General features: G+C 43.0%; 1 protein-coding gene across 2 annotated transcripts in view; it reads left to right on the forward strand.

Moving 5' to 3' along the window:
• The window catches only part of STXBP1 (syntaxin binding protein 1), an 88,735-nt gene that overhangs the window by 25,498 nt on the left and 44,087 nt on the right, over positions 1–19,150 (forward strand). For both annotated transcript variants that reach the window (XM_039475110.2, XM_039475111.2), the window contains exon 2: positions 18,211–18,260. In XM_039475110.2, coding sequence (XP_039331044.1) covers positions 18,211–18,260 — 50 coding nt within the window. The remainder of the gene's footprint in view (positions 1–18,210; positions 18,261–19,150) is intronic.

Here is a 19,150-nt window from a genome sequence, read left to right on the forward strand (position 1 = left end):
AAATTACATAGTGTGGAGAGACAAGCTTCAGTCATTTCTCTGCCACCTGCTCAGTCCCTGGAGGAAGCAGGTAGCACAGACCATCATCCCAACACACAGCCTTCACCTTGGAATATGAGGGCAATATTCGAATCATGCCTTAGGGGAACAGGGAAGGGAGTCAGAGACTGCCTGTGATTTTGATACAAGTAGATAGATGGTCTGTGGTCTAGATGATTTCAGCAGAAAAGAAGGAAGATTCATGTGGGAAATTTGTAAATGTTTTATGGGGAGAAAAGATAGCATATAGGTAAAGAAGACCAGCACAGAGAAAACCATTTATCATCCCAACATAAAATGATCAACGAAGAGCTCAAATGTGAGGTAATGTGAGATAACAGAATGAGGTGGAAAATGGGCTAGCAGGGGAATTCAAAAACAGCAAATCATGCCATTGCAGAATGAATAAACCAATTTTACATCTGCTATGGAATATGGAAATTGCTTGAAAAGCAGCCTGCATATTCATGAGTATTAGTACGCCCTGTGTTTCTTTTGGATTTTTTGTGTCTTCTCTTCCTGGAGCTCCACCTCCTTCCTGTGCTTGATTTTTGGCCCTAACCCCAAAAGGATGTTTTCCTGGTATCTCATTGTAGCCAGTTCCACAGGTTGGGGAAAGGAAGCAGCCCTCCTGACACTGGCCCTTTGTGTGTGTGGATGTGTGAGGTGTGTGTGTGGGGGGGCATTTCCTTGCTTCTGGAAGTTTCTCTGAGGCTTTTGTCTTAAGTGGGTTTGACATCTGTAGCATGACTGACTTGAGGGTTCCAGAGAGAGCATGAGCTTATGGCCTTGTCATGTTGTGTAGGACTAAACATTTCTTAATATCTCATATCTGTAGACCTGAAGCAAGCTAAATCTTAGAGCAGAACGGATTGGGCTGGTCAGAATCTTGGACTTGAAAATAAGACACAGCTGAACATGGTAACATGTACCTGTAGTCCCAACTACTCAGGAGGCTGAAGCAGGAGGATTGCTTGAGCCCAGGAATTTGAGGCCAGCCTGGGCAATGTGATGAGACTCATCTCAAAAAAAAAAAAAAAGAAAAAAAAAAAGAAATAAGTTGACTGTTAACACTATTGTCATGGATAAATCATGTGCTCTCTCCTGGATTCGGTTTCTTTTTTTTTTAGAAGGAATTTCGCTCTTGTTACCCAGGCTGGAGTGCAATGGCGCAATCTTGTCTCACCGCAACCTCCGCCTCCTGGGTTCAAGCAGTTCTCCTGCCTCAGCCTCCTGAGTAGCTGGGATTACAGGCACACACCAGCATGCCCAGCTAATTTTTTGTATTTTTAGTAGAGACGGGGTTTCACCGTGTTGACCAGGATGGTCTCGATCTCTTGACCTCGTGATCCACTTGCCTCGGCCTCCCAAAGTGCTGGGATTACAGGCTTGAGCCACCGTGCCCGGCAGATTCGGTTTCTTTATGAGATAGACTGCATCAGAATTTCTCAACCTTGGCATTATTGACATTTTGGGCCAGATGAGCTTGTGCCTTGTGGGATGTTTAGCAGCATTCCTGACCTCTACCTGTAGATTCCCATAGCATACCCAAGTCGTGACAGTAAAAAATGTATCCAGACAATGCTGACTGTCCCCTTGGGGGGCAAAATCATTCTTTGTTCATAACCACTTGACTAGGTGATCATTTTTGTTGTTTTGTTGTTGCTGTTTTTTGAGTTGGAGTTCTGCCCTTGTTGCCCAGGCAGGCTGGAGTGCAATGGTGTGACCTCGGCTCACTGCAGCCTTTGCCTCCCAGGTTCAAGTGATTCTCCTGCCTCAGCCTCCCAAGTAGCTGGGATTATAGGCATGTTGCCACCACGCCTGGCTAATTTTTTCTATCTTTAGTAGAGATGGGTTTTCGCTGTGTTGACCATGCCGGTCTCAAATTCTTGACTTCAGGTGATCCACCCTCCTTGGCCTCCTAAAGTGCTGGGATTACAGGCATGAGCCAGTGCCCCTGGTCCCACTGGACTAGGTGATCTTATGTCTCCTGTCTGCTGCTGGGTTTCTGGGATTGTTTGAAACACTTCTTTTCCTCTCTCTTTAGTTTTAGACTCATCTTTAAGTCCTTAGGGAAACTCCCATTCAAGTCAAGAGATATGATTTGGAGCCATTAAATGCTGCATCTACCAATTTAAGATGCTGGCCACATCTTGGGTTCTTGCCAAGATCAAAATACGTATTCTGGGCTCCTGCAATTGAAGGAGGAATTCCTTCTCCTACTACAGAGTCTATAGTAGGAGCATAAGCTTTTTTTCAGAGACACAGATGTAGGTTGACAGGCCAAGTGGGCATTAACAAATGAGCTCTGCTGTTGTTGGTAAAGTGTAAGGGCAATGTCTTTTCTTTCTTTTTTGTTTCTTTTTTTCCTGATCAGGGGTAGTCATGTATCTTTTTTTTTTTTGAGATGAAGTCTTACTCTGCTTCCCTGGCTAGAGTGCAATGGCGTGATCTTGACTCACTGCAACCTCCACTTCCTGGGTTAAAGTGATTCTCCTGTCTCAGCCTCCCAAGTAGCTGGGATTACAGGCATGTGTCACCACACTTGGCTAATTTTTTATATTTTTAGTAGAGACAGAGTTTCCCCATGTTGGCCAGGTTGGTCTTGAACTCCTGACCTCAAGTGGTCCAGCCACTGCAGCCTCACAAAATGCTGGGATTACAGATGTGAGCCACCTCACCTGGCCCCATGTGTCTTTTTGTTGTTGTTGTTTCTTTAGCAAATGTAAAATGCTTCCCAAGTAACTGAATGCTATTATCACTGTGGTGTATAAAAATGGTCCTCATTTTCCAGTTCTTTCTTCTTTCTTTTTTTTTTTTCTTTTCTCTCTCTCTTTTTTTTTTTTAGATGGAGTCTCACTGTGTTACCAGGCTGGAGTGCAGTGGTGCCATCTGGGCTCACTGCAACCTCTGCCTCCCAGGTTCAAGTGATTCTCCAGCCGCAGCCTCCCAAGTAGCTGGGACTATAAATGTGCACCACCATGCCCAGCTAATTTTTGTATTTTTAGTAGAGACGGGATTTCACCATGTTGGCCAGGGTGGTCTTGATTTCTTGACCTCATGATCTGCCCACCTTGGCCTCCCAAAGTGCTGGGATTACAGGTGTGAGCCACAGTGCTCAGGCAGAGTCCTTTCTTTTAAAGACATCTTACATAGCAGAGCTTTATGTGGTGAGAGTAGTGTTTGCTTCCCTGGAAGGTTACTGTTTCACAATTTTTGTCTTTCTTTGGTCTTTTCGGTTCAAAATATCAACATAACTAAATAGTATTGATGACAATAAGCTGTTGATTTTAAGAAGATATGAATTATTTGGTTTCCATTTTTGGGATTTTTTCATTTGTGTATATTTTGTAACTTCACAGCTCCTTTTATCCCAGGAACATTGTTTCAGGCAACACGGGAAGAAATAATTCTTGAGAACTGAGGGAAGATGACTGCTGCCTGTAACATACACCTAGGAACTCTTGTTTCTTATCTCCGCTAGGCCCTGTTTGAGAATTTTTTTTTGGTTTTTTTTTTTTTTTTTTTGAGACGGAGTTTCGCCCTTGTTACCCAGGCTGGAGTGCAATGGCGCGATCTTGGCTCACCGCAACCTCCGCCTCCTGGGCTCAGGCAATTCTCCTGCCTCAGCCTCCTGAGTAGCTGGGATTACAGGCACGTGCCACCATGCCCAGCTAATTTTTTGCACTTTTAGTAGAGACGGGGTTTCACCGCATTGACCAGGATGGTCTCGATCTCTCGACCTCGTGATCCACCCGCCTCAGCCTCCCAAAGTGCTGGGATTACAGGCTTGAGCCACCGTGCCCGGCCTTTTTTTTTTTTTTTTTTTTAAGACAGAGTTTGGCTCTTGTTGCCCAGGCTGGAGTGCAGTAGTGCAGTTTGACTCACTGCATCCTCTGCCTCCCAGGTTCAGGTGATTATCCTGCCTCAGCCTCTCAAGTAGCTGGATTACAGGCATGAGCTACCATGCCTAGCTAATTCTGTATTTTTTTTTTTTTTTTTTTAGTAGAAACAGGGTTTCACCATGTTGGTCAGGCTGGTCTTGAACGCCTAACCTCAGGTGGTCCATCCACCTCGGCCTCCCAAAGTGCTAGGATTACAGGCATGAGCCACCCGCCTGGCTGAGATTTTTTTTTCACTAATCAGATCAAAGGTTCGTTCATGAGTCTTTGCTTAGAGATTTTCTAGCTCCTTAATTTTTTTGGCTCCAAACCTTATGAAATAGATATAAGATAAACAATTAGACTCTCCCTTGAAAGAGAAAGTGAATAGTCATTTCTGTAACCCTATCCAGTATTTTTATGGGTTGAAGTTAGGATTTGATTTCTCAGATACTAGGCATTTATCATCAGGCACTCCTCTCAGATATTGGCAGTAACTCAGGTTTTGTCTGTTACAGCATTGGACGTTTGAGTCTTCTATAATCTTTGGGTGTGCTTAGTAGACCAATGTAATCAAATCATTGTTAACCCATCACTACATGTTGTAAAGCTTGTGACAACTCCAGACAATTAGCCCTCACCCTTTTTCTTACTACCCATTATCCCAAAATCGAACCTAATAGGAATGTTCTCAGATCATAACCAGGCTAATAAGTTGTCATTCAACAGTTACGGGGAGTGATATCCAGTGTTTGCCCTGTGGCTGACAATTTGAGATCTCTATTTTGGTCTTTCCCACTTCCCACAAATACAATTTAGTTACAAAATTGTAATAAATTATTCTAGATAACTAATAGTTCATAGAGTTACTGTCTTCAGATGAAGACACTGTGAAACAGTTTTATATTAAATATAACTGCCTTTTTTTTTTTTTTTTTTTTTTTTTTGAGTCTCGCTCTGTTGCCAGGCTGGAGTTCAGTGGCGCAATCTCAGCTCACTGCAACCTCCTCCGCCCAGGTTCAAGCCATTCTCCTGCCTCTGCTTCCTGAGTAGCTGGGACTACAATCGAGTGCCATTACACCCAGCTAATTTTTGTATTTTTAGTAGAGACAGGGTTTCATCATGTTGAAACCCACGATGGTCTCGATCTCTCGACCTCATGATCCACCTGCCTCAGCCTTCCAATGTGTTGGGATTACAGGTGTGAGCCACCACACCTGGCCTGTTTTTGTTTTTAAAAATGTTTTTTAGAGACAGAGTCTTGCTTTGTTGAGGGGGCTAGGCGGGTCTTTAACTCCTGGCTTCAAGCAGTCTTCCCACTTTGGCCTCCTAAAGTGTTGGGATTACAGCCATTGTGCCCAGCCAGTTTTTTTAGCTTGAATTTGAAATTTTTATGTAAAATTCTCTAATGATTTTAGAAACAGCTTTATTGAGATATAATTCACATACCATACCATTCACCCATTTAAACTGTACAGTTCAGTGGCTTTTGGTCATAGAACACTGTGTTCATCATCACAATCAATTTTAGAGCACTTTCAGTTACCCCAGAAAGAAACTCCATATTCCTTATATGTCACCCCTAAACCCCCCATCTCCCCTGCTCTATCTAGGCAACTACTAATCTCCTTTCAATTTCTATGGCTGTGCCTGTTCTGAACATTGCATCTAAATGGCATTATGTAATATGTGGTCCTTAATGACTGTCTTCTTTTACTTACCGTGTTTTAAAGGTTCTTGGGTCATATAACATTTATCGGACTTCACCCCTTTTTATGACTGAATAATATTCCATTGTATAGATATACTACATTTATCTGTTCATTTCTCAGTAGGCATTTCAGTTGTTTCCACTTTGGTTATTATGAATAATGCTGCTAGGAACATTCATGTACAAGTCTTTGTGTAGACATACGTTATTTATTTATTTTTAAAATTAATTCTGTAGCATAGTGTAAGAGAAGAAAAAACAACAAAAAAGAGACTTAATCAATTAATTATTTTTTGAGTCAGGATCTCACTCTGTTGCCCAGGCTGGAGTGTAGTGGCACTATCTTGGCTCATTCCAACCTCTGCCCTCCAGGTTCAAGCAATTCTCTTGCCTCAGCCTCTCAAGTAGCTGGGACTACAGGTGCATGTCACCATGCCTGGCTAATTTTTGTGTTTTAAGTAGAGACAGGGTTTTACCATGTTGGCCAGGCCAGTCTTGAACTCTAGACCTCAGGTGATCTGCCTGCCTCAGCCTCCCAAAGTGATGGGATTACAGGTGTGAGCCACCGATCCCAGCAACATACATTTTAAACATCCTTAGCATATACTTAGGAATATAATTGCTGAATATCTGTGGTTATTTGAGGAATTGCCAGCCTGTTTCCCACAGCATTGGTAGCATTTTACATTCTCACCAGCAGTGTATGAGGGTCCAGTGCCTTTTTATCTTACCGCACTTCAGGTGTAATGCCTTGTTTCTCAGACTCTTTGAGGTAAATAAATTGATTTTTATGTTTTTTGTATCCTCTGTAGGCTTCAAGTGGTTATGTGCATTTTATTATGCAATTGCTAGATACTTTGTTTCTTTGAGCTTTAGTGACTTACTTTGTAAAATGAGGGTGATATAATTCTTGACCTCTGCAGGCTGCTGGGAGCTTTAAATGAGATGATATATGTAAAACACATAAGGAACTATCTCGCATATAGTGAACCTTCAATAAATTTCAGATATTGCTATTATTATGGGCATTTTGGGTTGTTATTGAGAATAAATTAATAATTGAGTTTTTTCTTTATTTTGAGAAGGAGTCTCATTCTGTTGCCCAGACAGAAGTGCAGTGGTACAGTCTTGGCTTCCTGCAACCTCTGCCTCCCAGGTTCAAGCGATTCTCCAGCCTCACGCTCCCGAGTAGCTGGGATTACAGGCTTGTGCCACCACACCTGGCTAATTTTTGTATTTTTAGTAGATACCGGGTTTAACCATGTTGACCAGGATGGTCTCGAGCTCCTGGCTTCAAGTGACCTGTCTGTCTCTGCCTCCCAAAGTGCTGGGATTACAGCTGTGAGCCACCACACCCAGACAAGTTCGCCCACCCTCCCTCCTTCCCTCCTTCCCTTCCTTCCTTCCTTTCTCTCTCTCTCTCTTTTTCTTTCTTTCTTTTTTTTTTTTTTTTGGATGGAGTTTTGCTCTGTCACCCAGGTTGGAGTACAGTGGCATATTCTCAACTGACTGCAACCTACACGTCCCAGGTTCAAGTGATTCTCCTGTCTCAGCCTCCCGAGTAGCTGGGACTACAGGCGGGTGCCACCATGCCTGGCTAACTTTATTTGTTTATTTATTTATTATTATTATTATTATTATTATTATTTTTTAGTAGAGACAGGGTTTCACTATGCTGGCTAGGCTGACCTTGAACTCCTGACCTCATGATTCACCTGCCTCGGCTTCCCCAAGTGCTAGGATCACAGGTGTGAGCCACTGTGCCTGGCTGAGGTTTTTCTTTAATAAGAGCTTTGAAAAGTATTTTGGCTAAGGTTGTAATATCTCAATCAGACACTGGTTAAAAAATTAGCATATAGGGGAATTATCAGATGGTGGACCTTCTCCCAAGCCCCCAGCACAGTTAAACTGTTGCATTTCCTTTGAGCACTGATCAGTTTCCGAGGTGATGGTGTTTATTTCTTTGTGTTTATTGGCTGTCTCTCACTTCCACACTAGAATTTAGGCATTTTGTTTAGCTTGCCTATCATGATCTTTCCGACACCTAGAAGGATGACTGCCACATAGCAGGTGTTCAATAAATATTGTTGAATAGATGAGAAAAAAATGTATGCAGAGAAAAAGTAGGAGATAGGAGACATATTACAAGCTCGTGGAGAAACAATAAGTCAATAGATTCTTCCTTACTAAGAAGGTAAAAATACTATTTAAAATAGGTGATAATGGTGTCAGTGATGGCCAACAGGGTTATATACTGTTGTAAACACTGAGCTAAGTTCTGTACAGGCATTCACTTATTTAATCCTCATGATAACCCTATGAAGCACTAGCAATCTTCCCATTTTACAGATGGGGAAACTGTGACACACAGAGATTTTATAAATTGCCCAAAGGCACAGCTAGTGAGTGGAGGAGGAGGGATTTAAACTTTAACTGTCTGGCTCCAAAACCCGTTTGAATCCCTTTGCTTTACTATGTCAAGCTGATCATAGCAATATGGCAGAGAAAAGGACACCTGGGTTCAGTGTCAAGAGTCTAGCCCATGCTAGCACCAGAGAGACCACATGTGCAGTGGGAACAACATGCAGATGGGGTCCAGAGAATAGTTTCTGCTCATGCTAGAGTGACCGATTAGTGGTTTACTCACTCCAGATGGCTGTTTTCTGCACGGAGTATCTCAGTCCTCAAATTGGGACCTGGGACCTGGAACCTGACCTTAGCTGATCTCTGAGATTCTTTCTGATATTAAAGTTTTCAAGCCCCAAAGAAGTAGAATAATTGAAAATTACTTTGCCTCCCCAGGCCACAAAGTGACATAGATCATAAAATTTTACTAGCCTCCTGTGTTAGTGTTTATGTTTACAATAAAGTACTCACTAATTTGATTGGAATAAATCAGCCGGCCTCCAAGTAGACTGTCTTATGAATACATTTAAGGAGATTTGTGCAAATTATTGTGTGTTTGTATTATGGAAAGCTATGTAGTTTAAAAGGATGTGGTAGGTCTATGTGAAATGATACGAGAAAGTCTATAATATATGAGCAGAAAAGGTACTTGCAGAACAGTGTGAGTAATATCCCAACTGAAGAGCTGTGTACATGTGCATACCTCCTCACACCTGGGTGTATGTGCCTAGGAAAGGATCTGTAAGGGCATGCCCAAAACCCTTAGTGGTTGTTTTTCCCTCAAGAGTTGGGGTAAGGAGGGAAATTTCACTCTGTGAAATTTATATCGTTTGTTTGTTTGTTTGTTTACAAGAATGTTCTTCTTTTATATTATTAAGAACTACATAAAGGCAAAAAGTTAAAGTGGTTTATAATTAGGTACCAATAGTGTATGTATAAATGATATTTCCAAGAAAGGGACCTTGAGATACTTGGAAGGCTTGTTCTCAAGTATTTGCACCATTTCCTGCAATATTGTTGAACACTAGCTTATTCCACCTGCGAAGATGCAGTTGTTTAGCAAGGAGGCTCTTCAGCCCCACACAAGACATTTCAAGAAACTTGGTTGCTGCCTTTGCTGTCAGGAAAGAGGAACAGACTACCCAGAGCAGGATTTCCAAAAGCAGATTGAACCTTTGGGAGCAGAGTTCCAGCCCAGTGTAAACTGGTAAAGAGTGAGCCCTCTTCCTACAATCTGGTTATTGCTGCTGTGTACAAAGTCCTCTTGATTTTTATGTATTTATTATCTACCGCCTTACTAAATGTTTTAATGTGGCTAATCATTTTGATTTCTGCAGATAGATGTATATCAATATTACCAATATCATAACTCATTTTATTTTCTTATCTGACTGAATTTTTGTATACGTGTTAAATAATAGCAATTTTAAAATACAGACCTGCGTTCTTTGTTATGACTAAATGCCTTTGACTTTATGTTGGTCTCTACTTTTGCTCGGAATTAACTCACAGATAGCCAGGGGCCACTCTGTCTTCTCAGAAGGGGACAGGAGTCCTTATGCTTAACTTCATATTTTCTTTAATTTGAAACAGGGTCTCACTCTGTTGCCCAGGCTGGAGTGGTGCAGCAGCAGGAACAGCTCACTGTAGTCTCTGTCTTTTGGGCTCAAAGGGATCCTTCCATCTCAGCCTCCTGAGTAGCTGGGACTACAGGCGTGAGCTACCATACCCAGCTAATTTTTGTGTCTTTTGCAGAGATGGGGTTTTGCCATGTTGCCCAGGCTTAACTTTATGTTTTCATTTAGGATTCGTATATGTTTGGTGCTGTCTATACGTCCATTATTCCAAAAACATACATGTTTACTGCAGATCAGAGAAGTTTTGAAATTTTTGGTGAAATAGCTATGTAGTTTGCCATCAGAATATCTTTATGATTATTTAAAAACTATTTTAAACATTTGTTTCCTTTTTTTTTTTCTTGAGACAGAGTCTCTCTTTGTTGCCCAGGCTGGAGTGCAGTGGCGTGATCTCGGCTTACTGTAACCTATGCCTCCCCAGATTCAAGTGATTCTCCTGCCTCAGCCTCCCGAGTAGTTGGGATCACAGGTGCCTGCCATGCCTGGATAATTTTTGTATTTTTAGTAAAGATGGGGCTTCACCGTGTTGGCTAGGCTCGTCTTGAACTCCTGATCTGAAGTGATCTGCCCACCTCAGCCTCCCAAAGTGCTGGGATTACAGGCGTGAGCCACTGCGCATGGCCACATTTGTTTCCTTTTTTTTTTTTTTTTTTTTTGAGACGGAGTTTCGCCCTTGTTACCCAGGCTGGAGTGCAATGGCGCGATCTCGGCTCACCGCAACCTCCGCCTCCTGGGCTCAGGCAATTCTCCTGCCTCAGCCTCCTGAGTAGCTGGGATTACAGGCACGTGCCACCATGCCCAGCTAATTTTTGCACTTTTAGTAGAGACGGGGTTTCTGCTAAATGTTGACCAGGATGGTCTCGATCTCTCGACCTCGTGATCCACCCGCCTCGGCCTCCCAAAATGCTGGGATTACAGGCTTGAGCCACCGCGCCCGGCATTTGTTTCCTTTTAAGAGGATTTTTTTTTTTTTTTTTGAGACAGAGTTTCGCTCTTGTTACCCAGGCTGGAGTGCAATGGCGCGATCTCGGCTCACCGCAACCTCCGCCTCCTGGGTTCAGGCAATTCTCCTGCCTCAGCCTCCCGAGTAGCTGGGATTACAGGCACGTGCCACTATGCCCAGCTAATTTTTTGTATTTTTAGTACAGACGGGGTTTCAGTATGTTGACCGGGATGGTCTCGATCTCTCGACCTCGTGATCCACCCGTCTCGGCCTCCCAAAGTGCTGGGATTACAGGCTTGAGCCACCGCGCCCGGCCTTAAGAGGATTTTTACATTATGTTAAAAATCTTGATTGGTGGAAGTTAAGTTTCATAATTTTCCTTTCTCTGTATGAATAATATGCTTTTAGAGTGCTGTCACAAGAGGTGCCTTTTGCAGAGTGCCTCATATGTGGTACTGGACTAAGTAAGCATTTTATCTCATTAATCTTCACAACAGGCTATTAAAGTATTATAATTTTAATTTTGCAGATGAGAAAACTGAAACTTAAAACATTTTAAACTTGGCAAGGTGCCTGTAATCCCAGCACTTTGGGAGGCCGAGGCAGATGGATCACCTGAGGTCAGGAGTTTGAGACCAGCCTGGCCAACATGGTGAAACCCCATCTCTACAAAAAAAGACACAAAAATTAGTTGGGCATGGTGGCGCACACCTGTAGTCCCAGCTACTAGGGAGGCTGAGGCAAGAGAATCACCTGAACTCAGGAGGTGGAGGTTGCAGTGAGCCAAGATATTGCCATTGTACTCCAGCCTGGACGATAAAGGGAGAGTCCTTCAGGGAAAAAAAAAAAAAAAGTTTTAACTTGCCCAAGATCACACAGCTAGCAAATGCCTGAACCTGGATATGTTAGCCCTGGTCTAACTTTAGCACTTCCTTGGGCATTTTGGCGGGTAATTTCGGTTTGGCCAGCCAGCATTACCCCTTGAGACCCCTGGAGTTCTGTCAAGCGGATGCCTTTTAGAGGAACGTCTACTGTTGAGTCAGAATAACTCTGGAATTCCCTGTACTCTGGATTGGTAAAAAGAGTTGGGAGTTGTGGGCTGAGGTTGGACTCTCTTAGTTCCCTCAGCAACATGAAGGCAATAGAAAGTCGATCCCCGTGCCTCTGTTCTGGCAGTGTGGTGCTCTGGGGCTACAGTGCAGAATCTTTGAATCGCCTGCAATCTTGAGGACTTTGGCTGCATTTCTCCTGAGCTTCTGGCCCATCTAATATTAGTCACACTACTCAGGTGTTTGCATGTGCCCTAGGCTCAGGGCATCTGGCATATGTCACTGTGGAGGGCAGTTGTAAGTCCCTCCTGGGTTGTGAGGGTAGGGCTTCACAGGGAGCTGCAAGTGCTGAGCGGTCCCTGTAGCGATCCCTGGAGCCTGTGTTTTGGGACTCTAGTTGAAATATAGGGTGCATTTGAAGATGTCCCAGATCATCTTAGACCACCAGCCATTTCTCTGAGGACATGGCAGAGATTTGCCAAGTTTGGGAGTCACCCAGGACCTAGAGGGTGTGATTAAGAAGGAAACTGCTTTCTTGCCCATCTGTCTATGAGGGAAGCAGAGTCCACCAGATTCTTCAGTATTATGAAGAAATTGAAGCTGCCCCAGTCTTTTGAACACATCTCCATAGACTAGATGGATGGCAGAGCAGGCACTTGGCTGTAGATACACATGATTTGGTATGTGGAAGTAAGACCTCCTGGCTGGACCTGCTTCAGAAGGCTTCTTTGTTTCTCTCCACGTGAAGAGGACTTAGGAAGGAGATGAAATGGGATTGCTAGGGATTGTGAGGAGGTAGCCCAAGCTACTTGATTCTTAATGCTAAACTGAATTCTAATCCTTGTTTCCTTTTTGGTATTAGATTAGGAAAATGTAGGGCAGGATTACAATAGGCTGTTAACATTACCCAGAACAAATATATGCCCTGAGAACTTTGGAAAGGAAATAACTTCCTAGGAATGGTTGCGGCTGCAGCAGTAATTTATGTGTCTTTTAACATTTGTGGTACTTGTTTATTATTATTATTATTATTATTATTATTATTATTATATCTGCCTTTTCCTATCAAAAGGTGACTTTAAGTGTAATTTTTTTCAGTAAATTTATATTAATTTTTAGTGGCAAGAAAATTATTCATCCTCCATAATATAATATATTCAGATGAAAATAGTGAAATATACTGTTTTCCACTGTCATTGTGGCAAAGATGAAAATAAATAAACCTCAAGATATTTGATCAGATAGCATGTTAATTTGGAGAACCACGTAGTGCTGGTAAGGGTGGGAGACATACTTTTGGAAAGTCATTCAGCAGAGTTTATCAGGAGCCCCGAACATTTAGATATTTTAGCGGTTTATTCCATAGTCAGAAAGCTGCCCTAACAGGAATAGTTCATGCTAAGAAAAGCCCTGGGCACAAAGATGTTCACTGACACATTATTTTGAGAGCATTTTTCTTATGCAGAAAGCTTGGGACAACATTGGAAGGCACAAATTGGCAAGTAAAGATTAATTATAACATTATTGCACACAAATAAGCTTTTGGTGTGAGTTTTTCTAATTTTCCTATGCATATCTGCTTTAAAAATAGTTGTAGCATGTTTTTTTCGCCCTTCACCATATATTTTGAAGATTTTCTTCCTGTTTTGTGCTTGTATATGAAAACTCTAACCTTATATGAAACCAGCCTTCCTTTCTTGCACCTCGATAGCTGAACATTATTGGGAAAAACATTAAGCTACATGGTCTAACTTTAAATTCACAGTCATGAACGTTAAAGTAGTCCTTAGTACTATCTGTGAATGCTAAAACATTTCCGTAGCAAATTTACTTGCCCAATCTCTGGGAAGATACATAATACCTTCTTTCTTCAAAGCTTCCATATATAACACGCCTCTGCCACTCTTACCCAATGACTTCATCTCCAACAAGGAAACCCCTCACCTCTGCCACCATGTCTCCAAGCCCATTTGTGGCTTTCCTCTCCTTCCCACAGGATGCCTCCTGTCCCAGGTCAGGCTCTCCTCTTGTGTCTCAGCTCCAGCTCCTTCCTCCTCCTCACGGACTTCCTTCTTTTATTGCTCCATTATCTCTCCTGCATTATCAGTTTCCCCTTCCCTTTTGACTTTTTGCCAGCATCACTAAAAATGCTGTAATCTTTCACATCTTTAAAAAACAAATCCTGCCCTTGCATTTATGTCTCTGTCTACCTTGTTCATTTTCATGCCTTTTCTCTGCTACCTTTTAAAGCAAAACTTCTTTAAGAGTTGTTGAGATATTCTGTCTTGTCTTCCTCCTCTTCCATTTTAGTCTGGCTTCATTCTTATTATTCTTATTTCACTGAGACAATTGTCAACGTCCACAAAGACCATGTCTATCCTCATCTCACTGCTCTTATCAGAATCATTTTTGGCAGTTGTCCCTCACGCCTCTATTTGATGATGAGTTCCAAGTGTTTCACTCTAGCTGAGGTTGTGCTTCCAAGCCCAAGAGCTACCTCCAGCCACCTATTCAGTGTCTTCCCTTGAATATGTCTTAGCCATCTCAGTCTTTTCTTTTTTTTTTTTTTTTTGAGACAGAGTCTTGCGCTGTCACCCAGGCTGTAGTGCAGTGGTGTGATGTCGGCTCGCTGCAATCTCCGCCTCCTGGGTTCAAGCAGTTCTCTTGCCTCAGCCTCTCAAGTAGCTGGTACTACAGGTGTGTGCCACCACACCCAGCTAACTTTTTTGTATTTTCAGTAGAGACGGGGTTTCATCATGTTGGCCAGGATGGTCTCCATCTCCTGACCTTGTGATCCTCCTGCTTCAGCCTCCCAAAGTGCTGGGATTACAGGCGTGAGCCACCGTGCCCAGCCAGACTTCTTATTCTTAAACAACTAAAATAGAACTCCTGATGTTCTCCTACAGACCAGTTCTTCTCCTGCTAAATCTCCCTGAATGTCTCTACATCAATTTCTTGGCTTAAACCAAAAATCTGGGAGTTAGCTATGTTTCTTTTCTTTTCCCGCCACATCCAGTTTATCAGCTAACCCTGCTTGCTTTACCTCCACAGTCTATTTATTATATCCAGTCTACCCACTGCTCCCCATCTCCTCTGCCACTGTCATGCCTGCACTGTTGGAAAGGCCTCCTGACTCCACTCCCTGCTTCTGTTCTTGCCCCCTCCATCTTGGATCTCAGTAGCTCATCAGATTACGTCCTTACCTTCCGTGGCTCTCCAATGCCCTTCAGATAAAATCACACTCCTTATCAAGGACCTCGAGACTCTGTATGGTCTGACCTCCAACTTCAGCTTATATAATCTTCATTTCCCAGAAAATGTCAAGCTCATTTTCCTTTTCCCACAAAAACTGTGCTGTTCCTTCTCCTTTTCCTAGTTCTTGGCTAACTTCTTCCTTGTCAGGTCCATCTTGCTTAGAGTGGCCTTGCCTGACTCCCTACTTAAGTAGGAAGTCCACACCCTTTTTAAAAAATTCATAGCACCTTATTTATTTACTTCGGAGCACTTATGAGAAGATGCAATTGCTCTTTCCATTTAGTGGCTGCCTCCTTCCCAAAAGCAGCAGCTCCATAGGAGCTGAGTGGCATAGTATCTTGTTCATTCCCAGGGCCTAGTACAATGGCTGGCAAGTAGTGGTTACTCAACAAATGCTTATTGAGTGAAAGCTGGAATGAGTGAGTACGTATTTTCCCATATAATTATTTCCAGTGGATACGTAGTATTCCATTGTACAAATGTAACCTAATTAACTTAATTAACTTAACCACTGCCTTATTATGGATATATTAGTTTTCGGTTTTTCACTACACTGAAACATGCAAAGTAATCTAAATGGTTATTGGGAATATTGTTGACAATGGACTGTTACGCAGGCATTTAAAATCCTAGGAAGCATTTTTATTAAAATGGATGAAATGAGTATGTTAAGTGACAAAGCATAATATAAAATTACATACCTACAGCATGATCTTCTTTTTTTGAGTCAGAGCCTCCCTCTGTCACCCAGGCTAGAGTACAGTGGCATGATCTTGGCTTACTGCAACTTTGCCTTTCTGGCTCAAGTAGTCCCATTACCTCAGCCTCCTGAGAAGCTAGGACTACAGGTATGTGCCACCATGACTGGCTAATTTTTGTATTTTTTGTAGAGACGGAGTTTCACCGTGTTGTCCAACCTGGTTTCAAACTCCTGGCTCAAGTGATTTGCCTGTCTTGTCCTCCCAAAGAGCTGGAATTACAGGCATGAGCCACCACACCTGGCCAACATGATCTTAACTATGTAAAAGTGCATAGAAAAAGCTTGTATGGGGCCGGGCGCGGTGGCTCAAGTCTGTAATCCCAGCACTTTGGGAGGCCGAGGCGGGCGGATCACAAGGTCAAGAGATCGAGACCATCCTGGTCAACATGGTGAAACCCCGTCTCCACTAAAAATACAAAAAATTAGCTGGGCATGGTGGCGCGTGCCTGTAGTCCCAGCTACTCAGGAGGCTGAGGCAGGAGACTTGCCTGAACCCAGGAGGCGGAGGTTGCGGTGAGCCGAGATCGTGCCATTGCACTCCAGCCTGGGTAACGAGAGCGAAACTCCGTCTCAAAAAAAAAAAAAAAAAGCTTGTATGAAATAAACTGTGTGTTTTTTTTGTTTGTTTGAGATGGAGTTTTGCTCTTTTTGCAAAGGCTGGAGTGCAATGGCACTATCTAGGCTCACTGCAACCTCCGCCTCCCGGGTTCAAGGGATTCTCCTGCCTCAGCTTTCTGTGTAGCTTGGATTACAGTCATGCGCCACTAGGCCCAGTTAATTTTGTATTTTTTAGTAGAGACAGGATTTCACCTTGTTGGTCAGGCTGGTCTTGAACTCCTGACGTCAGGTGATCTACCGACCTCCAGTTTCCCAAAGTGCTGGGATTACAGGCATGAGCCACCGTGCCCTGCCAATAAACAAAAATGTTAATTATGCATTTCAAGTTGGCATGATTACAGATGCCACACCCAGCTAATGTTTGTACTTTTAGTAGAGATGGAGTTTCATTCACCATGTTGGCCAGGCTGGTCTTGAGCTCCCGACCTCAGGTGATCTGCCCACCTCAGCCTCACAAAGTGCTGGAATTACAGGTGTGAACCATCACGCCCGACCTGATTGTTTTTTAGTATACAAGTAATATATGGAGCCAGGTATGGTGGCTCATGCCTGTAATCCTAGCACTTTGGGAGGCCAAGGTGGGCGGATCACCTGAGGTCAGGAGTTGGAGACCGCCTGATGAACATGGAGAAACCCCATCTCTACTAAAAATACAAAATTAGCTGGGCGTGGTGGCGCATGCCTATAATCCCAGCTACTCGAGAGGCTGAGGCAGGAGAATCACTTGAACCTGGGAGGGTGGAGGTTGTGGTGAGCTAAGATCATGCCATTGTACTCCAGCCTGGGCAACAAGAGTGAAACTCCGTCTCAAAAAAACAAGTAATACACAATTTTTTTTTTTTTTTTTTTTTTTTTTTTTTTTTTTTTTGAGACAGAGTCTGGGTCTGTCGCCCGGGCTGGAGGACAGTGGCGCAATCATGGCTCCACTTCCCAGATTCAAGCAATTCTCCTGCCCCAGCCTCCTGAGTAGATGGAGTTACAGGTGCACACCACCACGCCCAACTAATTTTTGTATTTTAGTAGAGGCAGGGTTTCACCATATTGGTCAGGCTGGTCTTGAACTCCTGCCCTCAGGTGATCCACCTACCTTGGCTTCCCAAAGTGCTGGGATTACAGGCGTGAGCCACTGCCCCTGGCCAGAATTTTTTCTTTATACTTTTCTGTCTTTTTCAAGTTTACTGCACTGTGTGTGTGTGTTTTATAATCAGGAAAAAAGTGCTTAAAACTTTAGGCACTTATGACATATCAGATTACTAAAGATAGTCAAAAGCAGAGTTAGGAACCATCGAGTCTTAGAGAATTGTCTGTTTGAAGCATACGTGCTGATGACAGCTGTTGCCCTTCGAGTCGCTCTGGACATGTGTTACTTAGGTTTACAGAGTAGCAAGAATGGACTTTTCTATGGAGCCTCACAGCTGGTCAGGTGTATGTGTGTTTGTGGTGTTCCAGGAAATGGGGCTTACCAAAATGGTGATTTGGGGATGAGAGCACTCTGCAGATGTGCTTGGGGTTGGGCTCAAGCCATTTTCTAGTCTCAGCCTCCCAAGTAGCTGGGATTATAGGCATGCAACACCATGCCTGGCTAATTTTTGTATTTTTAGTAGAGACTGGGTTTTATCATGTTGGCCAGGCTAGTCTTGAACTCCTGACTTAGGTGATATACCCACCTCGTCCTCCCAAAGTGCTATTTTGTTCATCACTGAATCCCTAGCATCAATTACAGATGTGAGCCACCATTGCCTGGCCACTAACTATTTTTATGGTGGGTTGATTATGGCTCAGTAAACCAGTTGGTGAATTTCATGATTCAGAAGCACAAAGCCTAAGGTGGGAAATGATCCTGTCTAACAGAGAGGTGGAGAAGTCTTTGATATCATATTAAATTTATTTTTTCTTTCTCTCCTTTTTTAGAGATTATGCATGATGTGATAAAGAAGGTCAAGAAGAAGGGGGAATGGAAGGTGAGTAGAAAGTGCAGTTAGTGGCCTTAAAGGTGAGTTCACATGGAAAAATCAGAAGGGAATGGAGCTGGAGGAAAATTGTAGGCAGGAATGAGGGCTTTTGCTGTGTTCACAGAGTACAGAACACTCCTGGATTGGAAAAAGTTTATCTTCTCTGCCTTACATTTCATACAGCCTTGGTTAAGAGGTCTGTCTGTCATGAGGCTTATCTTAAAGACTACCTGGTCAGGCAGTTAGCAGTGGAACTCTTTTGTTCAAGCAAAGTACTTCCTGGAATCTGTTAGATAAAGCAGAAGAAAGTATAATTCTGCTGGCTCTGGGAGAGGAAGAAGAGGCCTTCTTGTCCCTTTGTGATGATAAAGCATCTCCATAGAGCCCATGTACAGTTTGTGCTCAAAGCCCTCATCTGGTATATCCTCACTGATCTGTAACTACATTAGACAAGAATAGTAAGCTCGTTTATTCATATAAGATTGAGAGCAGTGCTGGAAACTATAGGGTACTTGAAACAAACATTTAAGCCAATCAAACTGAAAATGGCCTGGGCCTGGAATGTGTGGTACAGAAGTGGCACCTGCTGCCCCCTATGCATGAAGTCAGCATTTTAAGGACTACTTGGTTGTCTGAGTCTGAGAATTATACCGGCCAGAAGGGTGTGCAGTTTTACTTGAATTGTTCTGCATGTTGTTGAAGGATTTATACTAACCTTCTTGCCCTCAAGTTTTCCTGTAGTTAAAAGCCCATGCATTTTCAAGTGCATTGGGCCTTGGAACAACAGAGCTGATTAGTACAGGAGGATTTTGAAGTCTCATCCGTGGCCTTTGTTTTAACAGCACATCTGTCCTTACCACCCAGAAGGGAAGGTTGTCTGGTGGGAACTCTTTATGCAT

The sequence above is a fragment of the Saimiri boliviensis genome, chromosome 2, assembly GCF_048565385.1.
Source record: "Saimiri boliviensis isolate mSaiBol1 chromosome 2, mSaiBol1.pri, whole genome shotgun sequence".
NCBI lineage: Eukaryota > Metazoa > Chordata > Mammalia > Primates > Cebidae > Saimiri > Saimiri boliviensis.